The 18,361-nt window shown below is 57.7% G+C and overlaps 3 protein-coding genes across 6 annotated transcripts in view; 1 reads left to right on the top strand and 2 right to left on the bottom strand.

The window, feature by feature from the left end:
• Positions 1 to 664: 664 nt before the first annotated feature.
• On the bottom strand, positions 665 to 7,045 carry LOC125335605. Its single transcript, XM_048323338.1, has 16 exons — positions 6,942 to 7,045; positions 6,525 to 6,632; positions 6,369 to 6,441; positions 6,074 to 6,230; positions 5,946 to 5,991; positions 5,047 to 5,105; positions 4,905 to 4,940; positions 3,858 to 3,910; positions 3,455 to 3,587; positions 3,179 to 3,375; positions 2,910 to 2,955; positions 2,744 to 2,809; positions 2,168 to 2,227; positions 1,931 to 2,013; positions 1,679 to 1,773; positions 665 to 930 (listed from the first exon to the last, which is right to left on the bottom strand). The coding sequence occupies exons 1-16, from the start codon at positions 6,976 to 6,978 to the stop codon at positions 896 to 898; spliced, it is 1,284 nt and encodes a 427-aa protein (XP_048179295.1). The 5' UTR covers positions 6,979 to 7,045; the 3' UTR covers positions 665 to 895.
• A 1,021-nt stretch (positions 7,046 to 8,066) lies between these two features.
• On the top strand, positions 8,067 to 12,552 carry GALK1 (galactokinase 1). The gene is made up of 8 exons (XM_048323738.1): positions 8,067 to 8,256; positions 9,092 to 9,281; positions 9,592 to 9,711; positions 10,211 to 10,346; positions 10,750 to 10,931; positions 11,151 to 11,301; positions 11,496 to 11,658; positions 12,358 to 12,552. Exons 1-8 carry the CDS (start codon positions 8,092 to 8,094, stop codon positions 12,427 to 12,429), a joined length of 1,179 nt encoding a protein of 392 aa, XP_048179695.1. The 5' UTR covers positions 8,067 to 8,091; the 3' UTR covers positions 12,430 to 12,552.
• Positions 12,553 to 12,831: 279 nt separating this feature from the next.
• ITGB4 (integrin subunit beta 4) overlaps positions 12,832 to 18,361 on the bottom strand; it is a 28,851-nt gene continuing 23,321 nt past the window's right edge. For 3 of the 4 annotated variants that reach the window (XM_048323734.1, XM_048323735.1, XM_048323737.1), the window contains 6 exons: positions 17,970 to 18,119; positions 17,139 to 17,327; positions 16,721 to 16,876; positions 16,116 to 16,280; positions 15,577 to 15,693; positions 12,832 to 15,021 (listed from right to left, as the gene is read on the bottom strand). In XM_048323734.1, coding sequence (XP_048179691.1) covers positions 14,891 to 15,021; positions 15,577 to 15,693; positions 16,116 to 16,280; positions 16,721 to 16,876; positions 17,139 to 17,327; positions 17,970 to 18,119 — 908 coding nt within the window. In that variant the 3' untranslated portion in view covers positions 12,832 to 14,890. The remainder of the gene's footprint in view (positions 15,022 to 15,576; positions 15,694 to 16,115; positions 16,281 to 16,720; positions 16,877 to 17,138; positions 17,328 to 17,969; positions 18,120 to 18,361) is intronic. The other variant, XR_007207560.1, reaches the window with a different exon arrangement.

Below are 18,361 nucleotides of genomic sequence, written 5' to 3'. Positions count from 1 at the left end.
TCCCCTCCCTACAGCTTCCTAGAATCCTGGGCTGCTGCTGTGGCTACTTAACCTCGGCTGGCAACAGACTGGAGAACTTCTGGAATATTTTGGAGATTTTGATGTTCTGTTTGGAGATTTTGATGATGCTCTGTAGGATCCAGGAGGACTGGCTGAGGCTGCAGCAGCTTTTTGGGGGGGCTTTTCTCTAATTAGGGCACAAACCCAGCTCTTAGTTCTTTCCTTCTTTCCAGTGGATGCAGGGAAAGTTTATTTTGGAATTGGGATGGGTCTGGCTGTTCCCAAGCAGTGCCGGTGCTGAGGTGTGGGGGAGCGTTCCCAGGTGCTGGGGCTGTGCCAGTCCTGGATCAGCTCAGTGGGATGGTGTGCAAGGAGAGCAGCTAATTATACACCCTGGGAGCAGATGGGCTGGGTGCTCGATGGGATTCATTTCCCACCCTGGCTTTTTTGGATGGAGTGGGATTATATTCCAACCTTTGCTTCAGGCTTGGCTAAGACAGGTCTGGGTTCCTCAGGGCCTGCTGGGCTGTGGTGGAGGGGAAGTGCTCAGACCGCGCCTGAACCACGGGTAATTAACGCTGAAATTGGAGGGCAAGGCTGCTCAGCCCTGCCAGAACAGGCTGCACGAGTAAGGCTGGAGTTGTCACAGAAAGCAGCACAGGGACGTGGTTGAGCCAGCCTGGCTTGATTTATTGCAGTGAAAGTGCTGTGGTGCTCTGGGGAAAGAGCAGCAGCAGTTCTGACCAGGCTCGGGTCAATCGGGACTGGCTGTCCATGATCTCCCCCAGGATGGTGGGGAAGGGCATGAAAACCTTCCCAGCTCGTGCCCTGGGAGCCAGGGCCTGCATCCCTCAGCTGCTGCTGGGGCCGTGGTGGCTCATCAGGCGCTTCTCCCTCAGACAAACCACTCCGTGTGCTTAAATCCTGCAGCTGGAGGAACAGGCCCTCCTTACCCTCGTTCTTACACAGCCTCCTCCTCCTCTCCCTATGCTACCCTGCTCCAAGTGCACCCAGAGCAAACCCAGCCCTTGGCTCACAGCAGTACCCTGCAGAAATCCTGTTCTGAAATGATAGGTTTTAACCAAGCGTTTTCCTCTTCTCCTTGCTAAAGCTGTAGTGAAAAAGATCTCTTTGATAGAAAGTAATTAAGTCCACAGAGGCAAAGTTAAGCACCACCTCAAACTTTAGGTGAGGCTCAGTGATCTCAGGCCAATCATCTGGACAGTTCTTTCCAGGGCCACTGCCTGGCCGGAATGTCCCTATGGGAAATCTGAGGATCCTCAGCAGTCCAGCTTGCATTTAGGCCAATTGAAAATAAAAAATTCCAAGTACTGGGATTTGTGAATGCTTGCTTTGGTGCTGAGCTGCAGTAGCAGCCTCAGCTCCTGCAAGAAAATTATGTTTAAAATAGCATCCCTTGAAAACAGTATTTCTTCCAAGTCCTTACTGGAAACAATGAAGCATCTGGGTATGCCTAGAAGCTGTTTCTTAAAATAAAATCATTGTCTAGTGGTCCTTAAAAAAAACCCCACACCAGAAAAATATCTAAGTATCTCTCCATCTTAGTAACCTCAACAAAAGGAATTAAGTCAGATCCTGCATGTGCTGGACCAGAACAGAATTCCTGGTATTCCAGAGTGTGCCTGAAGGTAGCTGAACCCACAAGCCCTTCCCTTACCGATTCTCCCGATGATTTCCTCGCATTCTTGCTCAGAACTGGATGCAAACACCAGGCAGTCGAACGTGCTCCCGTCAGGGCTCTCGGGGGAAGAGCTAAAAATGGAAACACGTCCATTATCCAGCAGAGCTCCGAGCCCAGCCCTGCCTTCAACCGCACCAGGGACCCTGCAGCTGCTCTGGACCCCTTTTGTTTATTTTCCCAGACCCACATCCCTCTATCCCCATCCCAGGGCCCACAGGCAGCACTCACACCACACAGAAAGCGAAGATCCTGGGGCTCCACGTGCAGCGTCCCACGCAGGAGATGGAGGGGTAGGGATGGCGGCACAGGAGCTGCACAGGGAACAGGAAGGGGCCACTGTTTGGGGCTGTGGTCAGTCCCTGTCGGCCCCATTCCTGGTTTATACTGTCCCCAGGACCCCTCCAGCTGCGCTCCACCAGATTCCCAGCATCCTTGGGAGTCACCCCGACCTTGGATGTCACTCACCTTGGAAGAAGCCTTCTCCTGCACAAGGACTTCTGCCTCCTTCACATCAAATAAAACCTCCTGCAGGGGGGATGAGGGGGAAGAAGCCCCAATCAGCACAGCCCTGAGCTCTGTTTTTAATCAGACGCTCGCCAGAGATTATCCAAATGCAGAGGTTATGAAGCACAGTCAACCTCAGCTTTTTCAAGTTTCCTCTGTGCTGCCCTTTTTTCCCCACTTTCCCCATTAAAATGCTTTCACACTTTATAATCTTTTCACAAACAACCCCCCAAAGGCTCAAACAACAGTGACCTGAGCCCTAAAGCAGCCCCAGAACCAGACTCAGACTTCCCAGAGTTTTCCAAGTGCTTTCCTGCATGTGGTTGCTTTTTTTTTTTTCCTTAATGCCCTTTCCCATCCTGGCTGCAGAGATGCTTCTGACCTGAAAAAAACCCCACAGGGGTGATGGGGCGGCAAATACTCAGCCAAGCTAAGTGAACCTGGAGCTGGCAGGAAAAAATATCCGTGGCAGAGACCCTGTTTCCCTGCATTCTCTCACAGAGCCCTTCCCAGGATGTCCCCAGCCCCGGCGCTCACCAGCGCTGCCAAGTCCCTCTCCAGCACGGCAGGGATGGCCCCCTCCAGCACCTCTTTGCCACCAAACTGAAATGGAATGGGAAGGAGGGAATAACCCTTGGACACATGAAAAGAACTGCAGAAGAGACGATTCACCCCATGGCAGGTCTCTGCCCCACAGCCTCACCGTCCCAACGCTGGTCTGGCCCAGGTACCGCAGATTGTAGAGCAGCCTGGGGAGAAAAGGGCTCGGGGGCATCAGGAGAAGGACCCCACACATCCCTCCTGCTGCTCTTTGCAGGGGAAGATGCTCCCAGCTCCCTCCTCACCTCCAGGCCATGGGGGCAGCTTTGGCCCCACAGCCTTGAGCAGAGATCAGGGATAGTGCGGGCACGGGGCTACCCCAGTGCCAGGACTCTCAGCCCAGCCTGGGGGCTCCCCATGGCACAGACCCACCTGCCCCCCTGCAGCTGCCACGGCTCCCCCTCACCCCGGTGCCGGGGGCTGTGCTGGAGCTGGAAGTGGGGCTCCTTCTCCTTCAGGGCCTTCAGGTAGGGCAGCAGTGGCTCAAAGACGGCCCCGTCGTGCCACCGCCACCGGAGCAGGCGGAAGGAGAGCGGCTGTCCCTTCAGCCTCTGCAGCATGGCCCCAGCCTGGAGGGAGGGAGGGGGGAGCAGAGGGGAGCAGGGGGGCAGAACGGGGGGGACTCCCCAGCCCTCTGTCCCCACCCACCTGCCCGGGGCAGGCGTATCTCAGTGAGCAGCCGTTGATCTCGTCGAGGATGTCACCGGCCAGCACCACCTCCTCCACCTCCGCCTGGCTGTCGGGGAGCACCTTGGTGACAAAGACTCGACCGTCCACGTACCTGGGGGTGCAGCTGAGCCTCAGCTCAGTGCCAGGGACCCTGCCTGGCTCCCCTTTTGTACCATGCATGACATTTCACCCATACATGGAATGCAGGGAAAAGACACCTCACAGACAGCAGATGCTGGCAAGGCTGAGCTGATGGGGAGAAAAGCACCCAAGACAGCCCCAATGCTCTCAACAGGGTATTTATTACCCTTTTTGGGGCATTTTCAGTGCTGTGATGACCAGATCCCTCTGGAGAGTGGAGAGGAGGATCAAGGGTTCCTACCTGAGCACCATCCCCAGTGCTCGGCACGGGACTGTCTCGTAAGTACAGCACACCTGAAAGAGAGTGGCTGGTGACAGTAGCCTTGCCAGTGGCCATGGGACACCCAAGGGACCCCATGCCCTGGATCATTTCTGGCACTGATGCCAAACCAGGGCTTTGGGAACCCAGGGAGAGACCAGTCCCCAGTGCCCCAGGCTGAGCCAAGACCATCAGTGGCTGCTTGTCTCTGTCCTCTCTCGGGATTTGGCTGTGCCCAGACCCTGAAGGGACAAAGCTGCTCTATGGATGGGATAGCAAAGCAACAGCAAACCCTTAACTCATTGAAGAGCCCTCCTGCCTCACCCCACATGTCCCCACGCAGCCGGGGGATGCAGTTGCCCCTCCCCAAAGTCGCTGCTGTTTGCAGCAGCACTTACTGTCACATCGCATTAGCCGGGGACCCGAGACACGGCCAGCTCGGCCGGAGGCACTGGCTGTCAGAAATGCCCCAAAGCCAGCGGGATCCCAGGCTCTGCAGCAGCACCATGGCTCAGTGCATGCCTGGACCAGCCCCAAAGCTGCCTGGAGCTTTTTGGGGATTCTTTTCGGTTTAAAAGGCGGTGGAGGGATGCTCTTCATCGTTAAAAGACATGAAGGCGTCCCCGCTGTTCTCAATAACACACTGATGTTTAACTGAGCAAACCAAGAATGAAACCAACTGATGCGTAATCTGTGTCAGCCCAGGGAAATGGGGATTTTTTTGGCAAGAAATCAGGGAAGGGAGCACGGGAAAACTTCACTTATATCAGCAATGTAGGCCTGGGTACTTCTCGTGCTTGGTTTTACTCCCAGGAATGCTGGGATCTGCTCCTGGTGATAGCGCAGGCACTCAGCAGGATCCAGCCTTGATAGCAGAGGCAGGTCTGCTCATCCTGGTGAACCTGAGCCAATTCACCCTGGGGTGCGTGGCAATCCCTCCCCACCAAACCATTCCTTATCTTCCTCATTGGACTTTTCAGGGAGGGCCCGGTGGCGGAAGGATGGCTCCCGGGAGCCATGGGCTCTTACCGGCAGCAGCCAGCTCTCGTCCAAGAAGCTGCAGTTCTGCAAACAAAGGAGTGTCGGCGCCATCAGTCCTGGCGAGGAAGGGGCCAGGGCCCCACATTGGCAGCCCTGTGCTGGACATCACCCCACTGATTCACCACTGCACCTGCACGTCCAGGGAGAAATCTATCTCTGTCAGCACCAGCAGCAGCGAGAGGAAGGGCTCTGCAGAGGGATGGGGATGGAGAGGCAGTGTCACCACCGGGTTCCTGGCAGCCACCGCCTCACAGGGACACGGCAGAGGGCAGAATAAAGCCATTTTCAGTGTAACTAATGAGTCCTGGGAGCGAGGCCTTGAGACCACCCCAGCATCCAGGCTGCTGCTGGAGGCTCATCCCAGGCTCCTGCTGCTGGCACAAGTACAGCTTGGTACCTTTTTTCCCCTGAATTCAGACCAAGGCTTGCAGCAAATGCTACTGACTCTGTTTCTCCCCTTAGAAGCACAGCAAAGATGCCCAGGCTCTCCTGCACAAGCCTTGTGGTCACACTGCCGGGTCTGCAATCTGCTCATGCACCAGCAGCGCGGGTGATTTATAAACCATTGATGTACAGGTTTAGCATGGGGTTATTTATCATAATCAAAAGATTAAAGGCTTCCTCCCTGGCCTGGCCCCCCAAAGAGCACGGCTGTGGATGGATGGAGTGCTGCAGCCTGTCAAGGCAATGCAGCCATTTAAACCCCCTGTGCCACCCCTCAGCCCAGGCCCATCTGACATGGCCTCCCCTCAAAGCCAGACTGGGTCTGCTTAAGCCAGAATCCTTGGTACAAAGGAATAACATGGAGGATACTTCAGAAAGAATTTCTCTATCCCATGCCATTAAAGCCAATCTTAGATGGATTCAAATACTGTCTAAATATTTACACCTTTTTTTCCCCCCCATCACTGCAGCAACGTATTTAGTTTCCAGCGCTAAGTTTGGATTAGAAAAATCAAAGTGGACTCTTCCCCCTCCCCTGCAGCAGTGCAGTGCCATAACACAGGCTCGGGCGAGCCACCATCTTACCCCGGAGATCTTCACTGCCGAGGATGGAGCTCCCAGGATCATAAAACTGAAACACAGTGAAACGGCACAGATTAGCCGCCGTTTCGCAGCCCATCGCCCGTGGGTAGCAGCTCCCCCGCGTGCCGCACCTCCAGGAGTCGGGGGGTCTGTGCCAGCTGCCTCACGGCCACCGCCAGCACCTTCCCTTGCAGGGCCAAGCGCAGAAAGTACCGCCCCCGGCCCTGCGCCGTCCGCGTCCGCTCGCAGCCCCCGGCTCTCCGGATGCTGATGGAGAGAGGGGTCGGCCTGTTTGGGGAGAGGGGAAGCAGCTTTGGCAGCACACGGGAGCGTCCTCCCTGCACCTGGGGTCTGTGGGATCAGCATGTCGCGACAGACGCCGCCACAGCTCAGGTTTTCACCCCGGTCTGGCTCGGGGACTCTCACCGGCCGCTGGTCCCCGTGGGAAGCTGCTCCAGCCAGTGCCAGTAGTCCCGTCTCCGGAAGCCCCAGGCCGGTTCTGCGGGAGAAACGGAGTGCGAGACCCCTCGCCACGGGCCTGGGGACGCTGCCACCCCCGCCCGGGCACGAAGGGTCACTCACGTCGGAGCCCCTTGCGCAGGATGCTCTCCAGCAGCTGGCAGAGGGACACGAGGTGCGGCGAGGTGTCCGTGCAGGGCCCGCTGCCCTCCCGCAGCCGCAGCACCCCTCCTGCGGGGAGGAGAGAGAGCGGCGGCACCCGTGGGTGCCCAGCCGGGGAAAGGGGAGGGAGCACCCAGGGGACAGCTCTGCACGGCCCCGCGGGGGGGTCCGACAGCCCGGCACGACCCTCCCCTCCCCGGCTGCCGCCGCTGCGCTGGGCAGGAACTCGGCTAAACTTCCTCGAAGCCAAGGTCGGGCGGCGGGGCTGGCGCGGGGAGCCCCGGCACGGCCCCGCCGTCGGTCCGGTCAGACCGGTACCGGTGCGCGGCCGAGCGCTGCTGGAAGAAGCTCGCACAGGCGCCGGGGCCCCACGCTCACCTTTAAGGGCGCTCAGCAGCGGCTCCTTCCTGGCCATGGGCTCGTTGTCCCCCAGGGCCAGGCGGTCCCGCGGCGGCGGCTGGACGGGAACTGGGAATCGGGAATGGGGAACGAGCCCCGCCCCAGGAGCGGAGCAGCCCGGCCCCACGGGCGGGGGAAACCTCACACACACACACAGGTGTACGTGTACTTAAGCTGAAAGCACGGCCACCGAGGTATATAGGTGTAACACAGTGACACATACACATATTGATCTGTACAGATACATCAATTCCATGCATTGTATCGGCAAAACCCACGTATATGAGACACACGTGCAGAGAAGACACAGATTTATCTCTACGTGTATGAGGACAGGCTTTGGGATACGTATTTACGTGTTATAAAGCCTCGGTGCCGGCCCCGCCGTAGGTACACATGGAGGGTGTGTGGGCGAGCACTCGCCCTGTCCGCAGGGATGGCCACACACGAACAGCTATTCCGAGGACCGTGGGAAGGGGCGGTGCGGGGCTCGGGGAAGATGCGGGGCTCCCGGGGGAGGTGCGGGTCCCGGGGGGGGTGCGGGGTGCTCGGGGACGGTGGGGGGCGATCGAGGGCGCTGCGGGGCTCCCGGGCGTGGTGCGGAGCTCCCGGGGCGGTGCGGGGCGATCGGGGGCGGTGCGGAGCTCCCGGGGGCGGTGCGGGGCTCCCGGGGCGGTGCGTGGCTCGGGGGCGGTGCGTGGCTCGGGGGCGGTGCGGGGCTCCCGGGGCGGTGCGTGGCTCGGGGGCGGTGCGGGGCTCCCGGGGCGGTGCGGGGCTCCCGGGGGCGGTGCGGGGCTCTGGGGCGGTGCAGGGCTCGGGGGAGGTGCGGGGCTCCCGGGGCGGTGCGGGGCTCCCGGGGGAGGTGCGGGGCTCTGGGGCGGTGCGGGGTGCCCGGGGAAGGTGCGGGGCGCTCGGGGGCGGTGCGTGGCTCGGGGGCGGTGCGGGGTGCCCGGGGGCGGTGCGGGGTGCCCGGGGAAGGTGCGGGGCGCTCGGGGGCGGTGCGTGGCTCGGGGGCGGTGCGGGGTGCCCGGGGGCGGTGCGGGGCGCTCGGGGGCGGTGCGGGGCGCTCGGGGGCGGTGCGGGGTGCCCGGGGGCGGTGCGGGGTGCCCGGGGGCGGTGCAGCTCGGCCATGGCGGAGCCGCTGGATCCCGGTTCGTTCCCGCTGCTGGCGGCCGCTCGCCGGGCGCACGAAGCGGCTTTCGGGGGTGCGGCGGTGCTGGCGGCGTGGGCCCCTGGCCGGGTCAACCTCATCGGAGAGCACACCGACTACAACGGCGGCTTCGTGCTGCCCATGGTAAGGGCCGCGCTCCGCCGCCCCAGCCCCGGGTTCTCGCCGTGTCACTCTTCCGGGTCCTCCTGGCAGCCGCTGGGGGTCCTCCACCACCGCCTTCCCACCCCCGTCCCAGGATGTCCCCTCCAGGATAACCCACCCAGGAGCTTGAGGGATCCTCCGGGACCCCGCTTTCACCATTCTCCCCGCGGGATCCCCTGCCCAGGACCATGGGGTTCAGAGCAAGACCTGCTGCAGCCCCCCCCTGCAGACCACCTCCTCACTCGCTTCACGGGGGATTGATTCCCTTCCCAACCACCTCTCCGAGAGGCTGAAGCCTTTTTTCTACAACCCCGTCAAACAACTTCCCGTTCCCAGAGAGCGATGTTTTGGTGGCAGAGATGGTTCAGAACAGCAGGAGCTTCCTGCTCCTTCCGAGCTCCTTTGGCTCAGCGGGGAAGTCCCCACTCAGTCCTAAATCAAACCTACAGCTAATTACTGTGAGGCCGAGGAGCGTGGGAGCAGGTCAGCTGAATTCCCTGGCAGGCAAGAAAACTTCCTGAAGCCTCTCCTATCCTTGACGTGGTTACCACGCCCTCGGAGCCCAACCAGCAGCACCTGGCACCGAGCTGGGGGCGTCAGGCACAACAGTCAGTGGGAAGACTGACCCTGGGTGTCAATAAATAGCCAGGAAGTTTAATTCTGTGCCAAGCTGAGCGTGCAGTGGAGGCTCTGGGGTGTTAAAGAGAACACTCGAGTGCTCCATCTGTGGGCTGAAGCAGCCGTAGCTGTCCCCTGCCTCCCGTGGGGATGCTCCAAGGGATGCCGCGGGGTCTGAGCCCACTTTCCCCACCCCCAGGCCCTGCAGCTGGGGACGGTGCTGGTGGGATCCCCCACGCAGGACGGGACCATCTCCATCGTCACCACCTCGGCGGAGGCGGACGAGCCCCTCAGGGTGCAGTTCCCGGCTCCCCGTCCCGGCAGCTCCCTGAGCCCGGGGCTGCCTCGCTGGGCCAACTATGTCAAGGGAGTCATCCAGCACTACCGGGGTAAGGCCGGGCTGAGGGGCGGTCAGAGCCCCCTTGCTCGGGACTGGTGTTCAGACCCGGCTTTGGGAGCGCTCCAGGGGCTCTCCCAGTGCCGGTGCAATCTTGCAGCTCCGCCGGGACCAGGCTCCAGCAAAGTCCATCTCAGCTCCAAAGGTCTCTGTGCTTGGGGGGCTGCCGGGTCCTGCTCTGCTGTGGGTCAGCCTGTGTTCTGAAATGTTGGACAGGGGCTCCTTGTGTCATTCCCCGTGAGCTGTGCGGCACACGCAGCCCTGCAGGGGCTCACGGCCCCTCCTCCCTTCTCTTCCCGCAGCTGGTCCCGTGCCGGGCTTCAGCGCCGTCATAGCCAGTGACATCCCCCTGGGCGGGGGTCTCTCCAGCTCGGCCGCTCTGGAAGTGGCTACGTACACCTTCCTCCAGCAGCTCTGCCCTGGTAAGGCAGCAGCCACTCCTGGGCCCTGGCATTTATTTCCGCGTGGGAGCTGGGATGAGTGGGGTGCACTTAGTTAGATCCCAACAGCCCTTGGGAAAATGCTGCTGTGAATGGGTAACAATTCCCCAGCTGGCACTGTCCTGGCTGTGTGGCTCTTCCAGCTCATCCAGCCTGACCTGCCCAGACCTCTAAAATCCATGGACCACTCCTGGGGCTGGCCAGGGGGATGAGAAGAAGTTCCCTTGGGAGCATTCTCTCGCTACCCTAATGCCCCCAAAAATCAAGAGACCCAAAACGCTGGTGTCAGTTATCACATCCAGCTGGATCTGGGGGCCCAGGCTGGCATGGATGCCATGCAGTGGTGCAGGAGCAAGCACCTGCAGCTGCAAAACCTCATTCCATGGGAAAACAACCCTTTACCTCCATGTTTGCTCCCCCTGCTCCCAGGCAAGGGACCAAGATCCTGGAGCTGCTAACCTGTGTGTCTGCTGTGGCACAGATGACGGGGATTTGGTAGCCAAGGCGCTGGCGTGCCAGAAAGCAGAGCACACGTTTGCTGGGATGCCCTGCGGGATCATGGACCAGTTCATATCCGTGATGGGCAGGGAAGGCCACGCGCTGCTCATCGACTGCAGGTCAGGGTCGAGCGCTGAGCTCCCTGTGCTGTGCCCACCTCCTTGGGCAGCTGGGCATGAGCTGGCCCTGTGCATATGAACTAAGAGCAGGGAGGGGTTAACCCTTGAACCCAGCCCAAAACCTCATCATGGGGACGGAGCAGCCTGCATTTAATTCCCCCTTGTCTTGATTCCTCCTCCTGCAACCTTTCTGCTGCTTGCCTGGGCTGTCTTTCCCGCGGTCGTTAGGGTCTATTATGGAACTAATAATTGGGAGGGAGTGAAACACTAGAGTGAAATCCTAAACCACCTGGACTTTGCCTCTTTAGTTCAGGATCTGCCTGCCACGTAGCCTCACTCAGGTGTCCGAGGGAGGGCCGGGGCGGGCAGGGGGGACGGGCACACGGCTGAGCGCTCCCTGCAGGTCCCTGGAGACCGTCCTTGTGCCGCTGAGCGATGCCAGCCTGGCCGTGCTCATCACCAACTCCAACGTGCGGCACACGCTGACGGGCAGCGAGTACCCCACGCGCCGGCGGCAGTGCGAGCAGGCAGCAGCGGCTCTTGGCAAGGCCAGCCTGAGGGATGCCACCCTGGCCGAGCTGGAAGGTGGGGACAGTCCCTCCCTCATCTCTGGTCACCATCTTGGGGCGTCAAGGTCTTGGTGCTCCGTGGCCTGAGGCCTGGGGCAGGCAGGTGGGCACACAGCCTGTGATGGGAGCGTGCTGCATGCAGAGAGGCTTTGGCACAGGATGGTTGCAGGATGCACCCCAGCAGCATCCTGCAGGCTGGGGGGGCTTTGCTGCAGGGACACAAATGTCTCTGCAGAGGCCAGGAGCCGGCTGGGGGACGAGGTGTTCCGGCGGGCCAGGCACGTCATCGGTGAGATAGCACGGACAGCACAGGCAGCACAGGCACTGCAGCACAGGGACTACAGCATGTTCGGGAGGCTGATGGTGGAGAGCCACAACTCCCTCAGGTGAGGATGAGCAAGGATGCTCACAGCCTTCCTCACGTGTACCTGCACTTCCAAGCAGAGCTGGGCCAGGATTTGTGGATCCGGCATCGCTGCCATGGCAGTGGCTGCACCAGGACACGAGTTCCAGCTGTCCGTGGTGCAGTGGTTGTGCCCAGGGTGCAGGAGAGGGCAGAGCACGGGTCTCCTCTTTCCAGGGATGACTATGAGGTGAGCTGCCCGGAGCTGGACGAGCTGGTGGCAGCAGCCCTGGAAGTCGATGGGGTTTATGGCAGCAGGATGACTGGGGGAGGCTTCGGAGGCTGCACGGTGACACTGCTGGAAGCTGGGGCTGCAGAGAGAGCCCAGCAGCACATCCAGGTACGTGGAGAAAAGCACCAGGAGATTGACTGAAAGATCCCGAGGGGCACAGCACAGGGACACTGTTGAAGTGTCACTCCTGAGCTATTTGGGGCTGGGGGGGGCCCATCCAGGGGTAGCCCTGAGTCTGTTGATGCCACTAAGCTCCTGCAGTCAGTTCAACACCTGTGCCAGTCACAGGGCCCTGCCCCAGGACCTCACTCCATCGAGAAAGGGAGTTGAAAAGGTGCTGGGGGAGCTTCAGGAAGGCCAAATCCATCTACAGAAAATTGGTCTGAGCTGAGCTTGGGCACTGCTGAGCTGCACACTGGCAGTTACAGCCCAGGAACGATCTCAGTGCCATCACCAGCATTCCCTAAATCAGCACCTTGGCATGCACAGGTAGCTGGAAATGCCAGCAGAATGGGGGTATCAGGACATGGGGCCTGTGAACAAGGCAGAGCATCATTTTGCTGCTCTATGAGATCATGGTTGCACCCTGTAAATAGCTGAGGGTGGGGAAAGAAGGGGCAGAAGAAGGCCTGAAATGGGGAGAGACCAAAAGGACTGTGGCCTCTGCCAAAGGTGGGAGAGAGGGAACATGACCAGGACTTCCAGTCCATTGAAGGGTGGAGGTAGAGTGAGTGTGGAACTGACCAGCAGGACCTTTCTCCCCAGCTCTGGCATTTCCCAGCCTTGACTGCTCCTCTTGTTTTTCAGGAGAAATACAGTGGCACAGCCACCTTCTACCTCACCAAGCCCTCGGGAGGGGCAAAGGCTCTGCCCCTGTAGAGGAGTGACCACCTCACCTGGGAACCTTGGGCTGGCATTGCCTCCCTCCCAGAGGCTTTCCCAAGGGGATCAGTTCGTCCATCTGCAGTATTTGCCTAATAAACGCAAAACATTTGCACGGTTGTTCTGTGCCCATGTGAGCCAAAATCACTGGGGCCTGTTCCTCAGAGGATACTGGTTTAAATGCAGTTTGCACTGGTGGAGGGAGCTGTTACCAGGGCTGCAGTCACAGGAGGGGATGGCAGTGGAGGAGCAGCAGCAGGCACTGACACTTAGCAAAAGTTCCTGCTTGGGAATCTTCCTCTGGCACCTGCCCTGCAGCTGCTGCAGATGGAGGGAGGATAGTGAGGGGGGGAGGGATTACTTAAAATTTGCTTCAAACAAACAAACAAAGAGGCAGAATATAGAGAAAATATTTATTGAGTGCAAGAGGAAGTCATCTGATCAAAGACCCGGTCTGGATCCAGCTTGGAAAGGCTGAAGCAGCACCAGCTCTAACAACCACATGGAATTAAAAAAGACAGGCCTGGGTTAGTGCATGTGCATGGGGAAGGTCTGGCTCCCTGGAGAGCAGCTGATGGGCCATGCTCTGAGCTTGGAGAACAGGATCATCTTTGGTTTAAATGCTTGGGAAACTCCCTTTATAGGCAGTTCTCAGTGTTGTACCCGGGACCACAAAGCTCAGGGAAAGGGGCACACAGTCCTTGTGCAGGAGGAGAGAAAACTCCAACCCCAGGCGACATGGGAGCAGGCAGGGAGGCAGGCTCAGGCCACTGGCATGTGCTCAGGAGAAATAAGTGCTTCTTGAAGGCACAGTAAAACCCCAAGTTTGGTGAAGGATCCCTTGAACCAAGTTAAAAACTGACCCAGCTCCATCTGCAGTAGTGGAGACTCCTGTGGACTTGATTCACCCACATCCATCTTTGGCTGAAAGATGTACAACCCTTCCCCCTAGTGAAATAAAAAGCCTGAAGAGGAGAGGGAACTGTCCGTGATGAACTCTTCTTCAGAGTCCAAAAGAAAACAAAGGAAAAAGAAATTAAAACACAACAAAAAAAGAAAACCAGGAAAAAAAAAAAAAAAAAAGCTAAGGTACTTTGTCAGACCAAAGCAGGCCGGTGATGCTGCCAGGGGGCCCAGGCAGCTGCTGCTTTGGTTGGAAGCTGCTACCACTGCTCTGGGCAGGCTCCTCGCCTGCTCCCATGCGGCTGGAATGCGCCAGGGAAACCTTGCACTGCTCTGCAAGGGAGGGAGACTCCAGGCATCCTGCCCAGTACTGGGAAATGAAGCCCAGCAGGGTCTCAGCCCAGCCCTGTGTGAGTGGACCTGAAGCTGGGGCTGAAGGATCTCAGATGTGCTCAGGAGGGTGGGAGTGCCTGTTGTTCCCAGGCTTGCTCTTCCTTTGTGTTTGCTGATGTTGCTGCCGAGCACAAAGTCTTTTAAAAGATACCCAACGTCCTCTGCCCTGAAATCTCACACTTTCCACAGCAGCTGTGTAAGGAATCCCAGCACAGTTCCCATCTCAGCTGCTGGAGCCATCCCCGTCCCTCGCCTCTGGGCAGCTCCCAGCCCTTCTGTGTCCAAGTGCTCCAGCTGATGGATCTCTGCAGCGAGTGGATCTGGCACCTTGCAGCCTTCTGCTGGAGTCTCTGGTGCTGGAGGATACAAGGTCCAAGGCAGAGCCCGCCAGCTCATCACAGGGTCCAAGTGGCCTTTGGATCAAGCCCTTAACTCATTTCTTGCCATTATTCATGTTTCCCAGCAGCCACAATCCCAGTGTAACCTCTACATTCAGGATAGATCTTATCCACCTCAATTTTTTTATAAAATAATAAAATACATTTATATATATTTATATATATATACTATGAAAACTGTACAATATTGTATGCAAAAAAAAAAAAAAGCATCAGAGGCCATCAAGTAATGCAACACAAATGAAGGGTTATTCTTTGCTATCGTGGTACCAAATGCCAGCAGCGAAGGACAGACACAAATAGGTGCAGTAAGAAAGCACAGGTTACCCCAAAACCCTACCTTGCAGCTCTCATTAAAAAACCCAAACTGAACAAAACAACCATCTCCAGTAGACAGGCGAGTTGCCAGAGAGCCTGGAGCAAAGATGGAAATGGTGACCCTCTATAAATCTGGATTTTGACTTCTGAGGTCCTCTCGAAACCAAGGAGCTGAGAAAAAAATCATTCTGTTCCATTTACCTGGGGAGGCTGGAGCCATGGAGACACCCCCATTTCTGCCCTGAAGGATGAGCTTACACACCCACCTGTGCCAGAGCTCTGAGTGTGCTGGGCTCCAAAGAAGTCCAGAGGCTGGAGTGCCACAGACGGTCTGTGCCCACAGGAGGAGCTGCCCAGGCACCGCCTGGATGAAGCCCCCTTGGGTCATTCCATAAAATCCTGCCCTCTGATCCCAAGAGTCCCGCTGGTGCTTGGCCTGCCCCAGCTCAGGCCTCGTAGAACTGCCTCTCCACCTGCTGGGTGAGGGTCCCGCTGGCCATCACGGTGCGGCTCACGAACTCCTGGGTGAGAGTGCTGCTGGAGTTCTCCACGCGCTGGGTGGTCACCAGCATCCCGTCTGCAAGGGGAAGGCACCAAGTATGGGCTCACAGGGAACAGGGTCTGCCCTGCCTCGTGATTCCAGGCAGTTTGCTTTCCATCATAGAAAGTGGTATTTAAAGGCCTCTCCACACCAAGGGATCCAGTGCTTTGCTGTGTCAGTCAAGAGGATGGATCTCCTAAAGCTCCCAAACTCTCCGTGTTGCAGCATGAGCCCATGAGCTGAAGTGGGACAGCATGGGACAACTACATTGATGTGAATAAAGGGTTTGTCACACTGCTCTGTTTTTACTGCTCTGAAGAGATCAAACCTTGCAGGAAGAGCTATGATATGGTCCCCAGTGACAGTGCTGGAGGACTCTGGAATTCAGCATTCCCTCTGGGACTGGGCAGCACGTGTGGGAATGACTGCAACTGTCCCTGGGGCAAAGCGGGGACACAGTATAGGAAAATCCCACCTGATGGACCCTCCTTCCCTGCCTTTGGCACTTGAGGTAAAAGCAGCATCAAACCTTTGGCCAAGCAGAATTCCCCTTTGTTTTCTGAGGGTTGCAAAGCAACAATGAGCCCCTACCTGTGAAGTGGGGGTCCAGAGAGGAATGGCTGATGCTGGTTTTGGTGGTGTATTCAGTGGGGAATTTGTAAACTTCTTCTCTCATGTACTGCTGTCCTCCAAACTGGGAGAAAACACCTGGGAGAAGGAAAAGGGACAAATCAGTCAAGAAATAACAAGGAGCTTCCAATACCTCAACCCTGCACAGTGAGCACCAGCAGTCTCAGGAGTTTTTCCTTGCTGATATTGGAGCCAGGTTCAGGAGGAACTGAGAGGACTGGGAAGGTCTCACACCTGGGCAGTAAGAAGCTGCCTCCAGGTATTTGTACAAACAGGCAGAAGTTTCACCGTAAGTTAAACAGTGGCAGGTGCTCCCTCATTCAGTGCACCAGGACTGGGACAGTGCTCACCAGGCACAGCACTGCCTTCATGGAAAACGCTGTCTCCATGTCTTTCGTGGAGCACGGAGTCACCACCAGAGCTGGCGAGTGACTGTGGGAGTTGGGTTGCCTGCTCTGAGAGGTTTCTCTTTGCACCTCCACAAAGACATGGTACTGTACCTCTGTCCTGAGATTCAATGGTGATGAGGCCTTCTCTCTCTGGCCCAAAGCCTTGGGTGGTGTTGGCTTGCACTTTGAACTTGTACGGGACATTCTCACTCAGGTGGGGCACAGTCAGGGTGGTTTCCAGGTTGTCTCCTTCGACATAGATTGTTCTGGGCTCCCCTAATCCACACAGAGTGGTGAAGACAGACAAGAGTGATGGTCCCTCCAAACACACTCCCCCCACCTCTGCTGCCTTGGCTTTCCCTGAGCTTTATACACTCCATGGGCTGTAGGATTACACCCACTTTTACTAAGGGTTAAGACAACTCCATTTCACTACAGCAGGGAACCTCAACAACCAACTCCCACAGGGTTTTGGCTGCAATATTCAACAGGTCCTTCCTCTTCCCACTTTAGACCAGACCATGCAATGGCACAAAGTGTCAGGAGCCAGCAGCTCCCAGGCCTGGAATCAGCCTCATGTCCTCACTTTGTCTGCACTGATGTAAGCAAACAACTCTTTTATTGGTCCCAGCAAAAATGCAGCAAGTTGCTGCCTTAGCTGGAGGTATCTTGTGCTCTACAGAAGGGAACTGGGCTGCCTCAGCCTGATACCGTACCTCCTCCATGCAGCATCTCACAGGTGATCCTGTAGCCCAGGATGGGCCCATTGGGCTCACGGGGTCTCTCCCAGCTGAGGTGCAGAGAGTCCGGGCTGAGGGCAGTGAAAACCAGTGGTCCAGGGGCACAGGGGGTGCTCAGGGTGAAGGGGGTACCTGCAAGGGCACCGGGGACAGGTCAGAATCACAGCAGAGGGAGCCTGAGAGGAATGTGCACATAGCATTTATGGAATGAGCCAGAAGAGCTCAGCTCTCTGGACGAGTGCAAAGTGAGTGTGTGGGGAAGAAGGTCCTGTTCCAAAATGAGAGGAAGGAAAGGAGAGCTCAGGATGTGGCTAGAGGAGAGAAAACAGCCAGGCCAGCACTGTAGACAGCAGCAGAGACATCAGTGCCACCCTTCTGTCCCCAGCCACCTCACCTGGCACGGGGCTGAGCGGGCTCTGTGGGTCCACCTGGGACTCGATGGTGATGACTCCCTCCCTCTCGGGGCCCCAGCCCTCCTCGCTCTGCGCCTTCACCTTGAAGATGTAGGAGTGGTTGGGCAGCAGGTCCTCCACCACCACCGAGTTCTGGCTGGGGTTGGGGATGGTGATCCTGTGCACCTCTCCTGGGACACACAGGGAAGAGGAGGTCAACACCTCGTTGCAGACACAGAGCCACAACTTTCACCTAAACTCTGTCTCAAACAAACTGCCTGCAAAAGCCATCCAGGGGCCCTCCCCAACCATCCCCATCACACCTTGCCACCAGCAATGGTAGCGCAGGACAAGAGGTTTTTCCAAAAAAGCTTCTTGAAAAGCTCGAGTTTCAGACAAAAGAATTCTATTTTCACTAATGCTGCCCTGAGATTCATGAAAAAATAAGATATTTTCATTTCAGTCCTTCTTCTAAGTCCCATGTGTTGAAAAAACATTCAGGTTAAGAAGCTTGGGCTGATGGAGAGAATCAGTCAAAGGGGAGTATTTTTGGAGGAGAGACGATTCTACAAGCAACCCCAGGAATTGTTCTCGCTCTGAGAGAAACAGGGAATGAAAGCTGTGGGGTAGCTGCAACATTTCCTGCACAAAAAAAAAGGCTACACAAGAAGCAGAGTTAGGACCCTGAATCCCAGAATGACTGAGGTTGGAAGGCACCTCTGGAGATCATCTGGTCCAACCCCCCTCTCTCAGAGCAGGGTCCTCCAGAGCCAGAAGACCCGGAGCAGACTCTCCACCACACGAAACTCCAGCCAACCCCCCAGTTCACTGACCTCCATTGAGGAGCTGGTACTGCACGCTGTAGCCCTGCACCTCCTTCTCGCAGCGTGGCTCCTGCCAGCTCACCTTCAGGGACGTGGGGCCCAGGGCAGAGAACACCAGGCGGGTGGGGGTGTCAGGGATGCCCAGCGGCTTCCTGGAGTCTGAGGCAGAAAGGGAGCATCAGGATGGAGATTTTGGGAACGGGGGCTAAGGGGACTGGGGGAGAGGAGGGGGTGGCACACACAAACATGGGATGGTCCTGATGGTTTGGGGAGGATGTGGTGAGATGTCATCTCTGCAAGCTGACCTGTCATGGGGTGGGGGGGGCTGGCTGGCTCTGCACAGCTACAGGGAAGTCCCACGGCCTCAGGGTGCCAGGCTTGGGTGGGACAAGTTAAGGTAA

This window comes from Corvus hawaiiensis, chromosome 19 (genome assembly GCF_020740725.1).
Source record: "Corvus hawaiiensis isolate bCorHaw1 chromosome 19, bCorHaw1.pri.cur, whole genome shotgun sequence".
NCBI lineage: Eukaryota > Metazoa > Chordata > Aves > Passeriformes > Corvidae > Corvus > Corvus hawaiiensis.
Note: the sequence above shows the minus strand (reverse complement) of the source record. Positions and strands in the feature narration are given on the sequence as shown.

Bases quoted from the DNA above. Each gene is read 5' to 3' on its own strand.
- LOC125335605 (XM_048323338.1), bottom strand. From the start codon at position 6,978: ATGGCCAGGAAGGAGCCGCTGCTGAGCGCCCTTAAAG. The intron at 3,376-3,454 runs GTGGGTGGGGAC...CCCTCCCTCCAG, and splicing joins GATACGCCTGCCCCGGGCAG to GCTGGGGCCATGCTGCAGAG. The intron at 2,956-3,178 runs GTGGGTCTGTGC...TTTTCTCCCCAG, and splicing joins TGGCAGCTGCAGGGGGGCAG to GCTGCTCTACAATCTGCGGT.
- GALK1 (XM_048323738.1), top strand. From the start codon at position 8,092: ATGGCGGAGCCGCTGGATCCCGGTTCGTTCCCGCTGCTGGCGGCCGCT. The intron at 10,932-11,150 runs GTGGGGACAGTC...ATGTCTCTGCAG, and splicing joins CACCCTGGCCGAGCTGGAAG to AGGCCAGGAGCCGGCTGGGG. The intron at 11,302-11,495 runs GTGAGGATGAGC...TCCTCTTTCCAG, and splicing joins GAGAGCCACAACTCCCTCAG to GGATGACTATGAGGTGAGCT.